Source organism: Miniopterus natalensis, chromosome 11, assembly GCF_054644295.1.
Source record: "Miniopterus natalensis isolate mMinNat1 chromosome 11, mMinNat1.hap1, whole genome shotgun sequence".
Lineage (NCBI taxonomy): Eukaryota > Metazoa > Chordata > Mammalia > Chiroptera > Miniopteridae > Miniopterus > Miniopterus natalensis.
Genome location: NC_142091.1, coordinates 12,239,495 through 12,246,964, shown reverse-complemented (window position 1 = coordinate 12,246,964; position 7,470 = coordinate 12,239,495). Strand labels below are relative to the sequence as shown.

General features: G+C 40.0%; 1 protein-coding gene across 1 annotated transcript; it reads right to left on the bottom strand.

Annotated features, from left to right (window-relative positions):
• Positions 1-1,077: 1,077 nt before the first annotated feature.
• PIH1D2 (PIH1 domain containing 2) lies at positions 1,078-5,738 on the bottom strand. Its single transcript, XM_087821543.1, has 5 exons — positions 5,536-5,738; positions 4,810-4,933; positions 4,145-4,390; positions 3,415-3,680; positions 1,078-1,574 (listed from the first exon to the last, which is right to left on the bottom strand). Exons 1-5 carry the CDS (start codon positions 5,710-5,712, stop codon positions 1,440-1,442), a joined length of 948 nt encoding a protein of 315 aa, XP_087677669.1. The 5' UTR covers positions 5,713-5,738; the 3' UTR covers positions 1,078-1,439.
• Positions 5,739-7,470: the final 1,732 nt, after the last annotated feature.

Here is a 7,470-nt window from a genome sequence, read left to right as displayed (position 1 = left end):
TAAGTGTGGTAGGACTTGATAATGTGTTTTATTAAAGAGTACACAAATACATAACTGCCAAGAATACAAGAGTAGAAATTCAGCCCGGCTGGAGTGGTTCAGTGGTTGAACATCAGCCTGTGAACCAGGAGATCGTGATTCGATTCCTGGTCAGGGCACATGCCTGGGTTGGGGGCTCCATCCCCAGTAGGGGCGTGCAGGAGGCAGCCGGTCAATGACTCTTATCATTGATGTTTCTATCTCCCTTCTCTGAAGTCAATAAAAACAACAACAACAAAAAGAAAAGAGTAGACATTAGTTATGGGAGTTTCTAGGAAATAAGTTTTGACAGTGGTTTTGCAGAAGAAGGTGAAAGCCCTCCAAATGTTTTAAGAGTTTGTTAATTTTAGGACATCATGCAATTCTAGAACATTTCCAGATGATAAATTATCCTATTGCTAGAAGGATTCAAATCCAGGTGAGGTTTAAGAAAATTGTTTTTGAATGTCACTTATCAATTATTTCTATTACATGTATAACATTAGTTTATAAAGTTAAAGTTTCAAAATTAATAAGGACTTTAAAGACTTTATGTTGAACTAGAAACTAATCACAAGGAAGTTGGTTCTGTATCCAGAAAAGGTAATTAAGGGATGCTTATAGTTTGATCTGAGCATTGCTTACCTTGGATATAAATTGGAAAGTTGATACCTTTGTATTGAACAACTGTCTGACAACTTAGATGAACGGGAGTTGAAAAGTTTATCACCTCTATTTTAAAGTTATTTTCTTAGGAGAAAGGCATTTGTCTCAAAGTGAACTACTTTTTCTTAAAATACAACTGAATGTATTTTGCATCTTATGTACAATAATATCCAATTACTGTTACTGCATCCAATCCAGAGAAAAGTCCATATCTGATATTAAAAGGCCTGCCTGGGTAGCTTGAACTCCTGCCAGAGCTGTTTTATAGAAGTACAGAGGTTCACAGAAGCATAGGTTTGCATATTCTTACATTGGCCTTGTGTATTTATCGCTGGAGGAAACTTTTACTGCTATGGCCCCTCTTGATAATAAAAAAACTCGCACAGTCTGGGATTTATTTCTGACGCAGAAATTTACTAGAGATAATTTTTTTTCACCTAGAAAACAGAATTCTCACGAAACAAATAGAATTTTCCCAAATGGTATTTAAGTTTTTTAAGACCATTATATATCTTCAAAACAAGTATATCATGGCAATCCTATTTTTAATAGTTTTGGCTGATGCCAAGTTTATTTGAGGAGGAAGTGAGTTAAAAAACAAATAAAAAAAATGAGAACCTCTCATTCCATGAAAAGGAGCTCTTAGAAAATATGAAACTAGTGTTTAAGATACACCAATATCTCTTCACCCATAATGAAGGTCCTATAATTCACATAACTTTAGCACTGGAAACCTGAAACATGATGCTCTTGACTTACGCCAGTGGCATTGTGACCATCAGTGTAGCTTTCTCTTTGATAAATTTTGCTGTAGTCATTTCAGTATCCACAGATTCTGGAAGATTCAGATGTAATCTGTATTTCTCAGAGGCCTCAATCAGTAAATCATCCTAAGAATAATAAATCAAGAGAGATTTTAAAAGGTAAAAATTGGAAGTGTTTCCTGGTTCAAATTAGCGTCATTACTGTTCCCATTTACTCCTCCATAAGAGGATCCCAGCATACTGCCGTGTGACTTGCAATGAGCAGTAGTATTGCTGTTGTAAATCCCTGAGCTTTTGAGATTTGTTATTGCTCCTTAATACATCAAAAGTTAACTGAAGATGGGTGTTGTCATCCCAAATTATGTGGATTGACTTTGGTTGGACTAGCAAACAGCAAGGAAACACTGGAGACTGGAATGGTGGTGACTCATGTTTTATAGTGGTAAAGGCCTTAGTAAAACTATCACAATAATTTGTAAGACAAATTATGTAATGTAATTACATAATTACATAATTCCAAATTTTGGAAGACTAATTTGTGGCTTTAGGTAAAGAAGTGGGAAAATAAAATGTTGGTAGCATGCATTGGTTTTTTGGGCTATGTTTAACAAGGTATGACAAAAAGAGATGAACTTAGACTAGAATTTACCGGTTTGCAAGCAGAGTTGAAAGGGAATAGACAGAGCTCAGAAGTTCTAAGGCTTGACAAAAATGCAACTAATTTTTATTTTCAACCAGTAAATGATAAAATGACGATGATGATGAATGAAGGCTAAGACAGCCTAGAGGCAAAGACTAAGTCACAAGTCTTTATACTTTTGTTAAAATTCCTACCTGGGTTAAGGTGGACATCAGTAAAATCCTTACATTTGGCTCAAATAACAGCTATTAAGTTAAAAAAGACAAGCCATTGAAAAATAGACATGTCTAAAAAAAGAATTGTTGGCTATAACACTGATTGGAATTAAAGAAAATGTTACCAGCCTTGCCTAAGACTAATTTAAAATAATCTTTGGACCCCACATTCATAGGCATGAAACAGGCTCAGTAAACTGCTCAGCATCTAAGGATGGCATATTCTCCAGTGCTTTCTTTAGATATGGTCAAGGTAGATAATGAAGGGGAGGAAAACACCTCCCAAAGAATGCAACTGAAGGTAATGGAAAACTGAAACTAGGGGGCTAGGTAATAAATGAACCTGTCATAGCCCTAAGTGAGAACATCCTCTATAGCCAGGAAAAGGGACCCTCAAAATAGCTGACTGTCAGGATTTCAGCATTGCTATGTATCAGTAACTGCTGTATGCCTCATATTTTTACCATTTCTGAATTGAGACTGTTAATAGTGGTTATGTTCTCCCTATTCCACAGTGTATGGCGCATGGGTTATGGGAGTAGACAACTTGTGCTTGCAGTTCATAGGCCTGGTTCAAGAGGAGCAGAATGCAGTCTATGATGGCAAAATCCTGTACTTTGGAGCCTGATACTGAAATTGGAAGTGTCTTCCCTGGAGAAAAATGCAAATACTTGCAAGAGAGTGGACTGTGGTAGACTATAGGATTGTTGCCAATTATTTGATCTGCAAGAGGATTATATGTATGTCCTGGGCATATGACTCCCTGTGACTACTGAGAATATTCTTCCCTGCCCTAATGATGTAGGACTTGGCCTAGTGACTTTCTTTTGCCAATAGGATGTGAGTAAAAGTGACATATGCCATGTCTAAAAGGATGTTTTAGGATCCATTGCATGGTTTGGTCATTTTTATTTTCCCTCTGCCATGAGAATGGCATATGTCAGATGGGAATTGCTGCTTCACCTGTATCTTGAAATGTGTAAGATTTGTTAAGCAGAGCAGGCCTAGCTGATGTGTAAAATTATTGTAAGTCACTGAGAGTGTGGAGTTTGTTACTACAGCATAATATAGTTGAATGTTACAAATTTACAGTAGTATCTATTCAACCTACCTCAGAAACACTGAGGTCACAGAGAGATACTGAATTAATACCAGGTAATTCAACTTTTAATTCAATTTTCAGTGGTTTCTGATGCTGATCCATCACAATTTTTAATTCATATGCTGGTCTCTTCATCTCCACTTGGGTCTCTGTACTGGAAATCTCTTCTATCAGAGACCCTTTTTTGCTTGAAACTTGGTCTTTTGGCAGTAAAAGTTCAGGGAAGTGATCTGGATTGCTCATAGTACTGCTTCTTATCTGTTCAAGGGTAAGTTCTTTATGAAAAAATAAAAGCAAGGGGGATGGATAAAATCACAAAATTAATCAACAACATGAACTATCAACCTACCTCTGAAACACTGAGGTCACAGAGAGATACTGAATTAATACCAGGTAATTCAACTTTTAATTCAATTTTCAGTGGTTTCTCTTGCTGATCCATCACAATATATGAGCTGCAATATATGTAGTGTTAGCCAAGATGGCAGATAAAGCTGCAGCTAATTGAGTTTGGGAATCTTAAATCAAAAGAATCTTAAACCAAAAAGATTTAAAAGTTTAAAAGTTTGCTGGATTTAAAAATCTTTAAGGACATGCTAATATTTCTAATATTTAATCTTCATCTTTTTCTATTTTAAGTTATTCATCTTTTAAAATTGAGATTTCTAGTTTGCAAAATGTACACAGGATACAAAAATTTTAAATCAGTTTAATTTTCCATTTCCATTCATTAACTTACCCTTTCTCATTTTCTCTCTTAAATCTGTGGGGTCAGTATGGATTCTCATCAGATTTTGTTTCATCCTTTGAATGCTTCCCTTTATTTTAAATTTGGTAATATGGTAAAAGTGTGAGAGAGTGAACTGGAGTTGTTCCTCAATGCATTCCATGGCCATTCGTATTAATTGATCTTTTTTCACTGGGTCCTTTTCTGCTGCCTGGAGAACATCAGGATTGTAGGCAACATCAATGACTGTGTAAACATCTGCGTGTGTAAAAAAAATAACAGAAAAAAGATAAACATCTGCGCGTGAGATTCAGAGGGCGTGAAATGAAGACAACTTGTTTCACTAATGATATTGTCAGGTAATGTATTAAGCCATAATTCCGATAAAGCTAGAAAGTAAAAATTCTGTTCCTGTATTTTTCAGGGGCAATCATAATGATGCTATGTACACAAAATTTCAATGAGGGAATTTCTTGGCACTTTATATGGATTAAAAACAGCTTATATTATTAGACAAACAGTACTCATTTTGCATAAAGGTACATTTGTTAGTCATTATCTACATTATGACCAAATAAAATATTTTACATGTAATATCTTTTACCAAGTAAAATCAGGTTCATGCTATTCCCAATAAAAATTTTAAAACGTGCTTTCTGTCCCATAATTCTATGTACCTGATGTTTCAGACATATCTTCTGGTCTGCCAACACTTAGAGGTACTGGATGAGTGGTTGATTGGGGAGCTGGAATCCTTTTCCACTGACATAGGTTGATAAAAAGTAATTTTTCTTTAGGTTTCTAGAAATCAAATAATTGTGCATATCTTAAAACCCAGTTTTTAAATTTTTAAGTAGTATCCTAAAAGTAACTTAACAGAATTTGAAGAGTGAAAATTTTAGGCTCCAAGTGAGTTATTACATGTATTAAAACTGTGTTTGAGAAATTATACTGTTACCTGATTTCCCCAAAGCTCTTCCATCAAGAATCCAGTTGCTACTTCGAGAGGAAGTCGGAGGAGGAGGGGAACTGATATAAGCAGCTGTTCCAGACGAATTTTTTTGACCCTCTTTCACCATTTCCTTACTTCCCCAAGCAAATAAGTTCTCTTTATTTGAAAAATCTCCAACTCTATGATTCTCTATTAAATCATTACATTTTATTTTCCTTCTAGCAGGAAAAATGGCTCATTTTGAGGTCTCCAAAATATAACAAATATAAATTTCCCATTTTTACTCCTTCAATGCAATTTTCCACACTACAGTTCATTTTCCATCTAGAGTGGCAGTTTCCCTCATGTTTTCTTGTGTTAAAGTAACAATGGCTAAGGGTAAGTTATTCTCTATTATTGCAGGATCATTTCATTCAGGACCTCCCCATCCGGGGGCACCAACTCTACATACCAGAATTTTTGTTTGAAGACAGAGCTGTGGTTCTGGGGCAGCACAGAGCTGTTTGCCCTCTTTCAGCTGCTGTTGAATGAACTTCTCATAGCTCTCAGGGTTACTTTCAGCAAGATCATCTAACAGGTTCCAGAATTGAGTAACTTGGGTGAGCAGACCCTTTGAAGTTGGTTCCATGATTGAGGTGACCAGGCCTCTGAAGTCTGTGGAAAGACCTGACATAAGGAAAACAATCTGTGTAACTATTGATTCATTTCTTCTTTTGGGGGAGGAGGAACAGGTCAGGAATTGTTTTGGTGAAGTTAGCAGTTATCTTTAACACCTGTGTCTAAAACATCACGGATCAGCACTACTTTGTCTTTTCCTTATTCTCAAATTATCTAGTACCACTTCCTAAATTCTCAAGCTGTCCTCTCAGATAATAAGGCCTTACCTCTGCCCAGACCCTCAGAGTACCCATTTTAGTCTGGATTTCCAGGGGGCTTCCTTTTTCCAACACCTGGGTTTTGGCTGACTGGTATCCAGACTAGTCTGGAAATTGCCAGAGGTGTGTGTGTGTGGCAAGGGCCACATGAGACTTCCTCAGTCGGCAGCATAATTTAGTAGTCCTCAGCATGAGCTTGCCCTGGCTGGTGTGGCTCAGTTGTTGAGTGTTGTCCCGTGCATCAAAAGGTTGCAGGTTCGAGTCTCAGTCAGTACACATGCAGGAGGCAGCCGACTGATGTTTCTCACATCGATGTTTCCTTCCCGCCCTCTCCCTTTCTATCTCTGAAATCAATAAAAACCTTTTTTTTTTTTAAAAAACAAGGACTCTGGAGCCAGAATGCCTAGACGCCATACTTAGCTCTATCACTTACTGTGTGACCTTGAGCAATTAATTTATATATGTGCCTCAGTTTATTCTCCTCAAAATGAAGACGATAATACCTATCTCATAGGGTTACCGTGAGGATTAAGTAAGGTAATGCAGAGAGGATGAGACACTTGGTCAACACTATATGTTAGTAATAATATCCTCTCAACGTCGTAAGAGAAGTTCCCTTGCACGTCCCCCTCACGCACACACACTGGAAGGTGTCCCAGAGCGTCCACAGAATGAGGAAAAGAGGAGGTCTGGGTTCTTCGAATACTCTATTAGGGTTAGACTAAAACGGAGGCTTAACTAATGGACAATCATTCCAGCGGTCCGCGAACCCACCTCTTCTCTCGGTTTCTTTACCAACCGCGACACCTGTTACCAGGGTAACCAAACGGTGCAGCGCCTAATTGGGTCCGGAAAGCTCCCGGCAGGAAGGTCTTTCACCTCCAGTTCCGGAACCTCCCTCGGCTGCTGTGGGCCTGGCTCCTCAGCTGAGCCCGGCCCACTGCTTTTCCAGGAAGGCGCCCGCCTCCCCTCTGCACCTGTCTCCCTCTTGGGTGTCCTGGAAACCCTCCCTGTGGAAGTCCGGTCTCCCTTTGGTGGGAAGACTTTCTCAGGAGCACGACTTCCGGCCTGGAAGGGAAGCCTGCTCCCTTTTCTCCCAGCCCGCTTCCTCCCCCTCCCCCGCCACGCGAGGCCGCGGTGCACGGTATGGGTGTGTTTGTATGTATTTGTGTGGGGAGGGCGTTTGGAGGGAAGGCCACCGGGAGCTTCTTGGCCGCTGGGGGGCAGGGGTCCCGGTGACAGAGATGGGGGTGTTTTCTCTGCCTTCCACTTGGGAGCCTCAGCCCCCCCCTCAGGCATTTTAGATACCTCTTGGGGCCCAGTCGACGGCCGCAGCCGGCCAGAGCGTCCCCTTGGGAGCGAAACCCAGTCCCCGGGTCCGTCCCCGAGGAGCGTGAGCGGGGAATGCCCCGGCCAAGCCGGCGCCCGGCCTCCGCGCCGGCGCAGCCTCCGGCCTCGGTGCAGACAGATGCCTGCCGGTGGGTCTGGGCCCGGGAAGGGCAGCCGTGGCC

Excerpts from the sequence above, each read along its gene's own strand:
- PIH1D2 (XM_087821543.1), bottom strand. The coding sequence starts at position 5,712 with ATGGAACCAACTTCAAAGGGTCTGCTCACCCAAGTTACTCAATTCTGG. Across the intron at positions 4,934-5,535 it reads GTCTTCAAACAAAAATTCTG|AAACCTAAAGAAAAATTACT; the intron begins GTATGTAGAGTT and ends TTTGATTTCTAG. Across the intron at positions 1,575-3,414 it reads GTGACCTCAGTGTTTCTGAG|GATGATTTACTGATTGAGGC; the intron begins GTAGGTTGAATA and ends TATTATTCTTAG.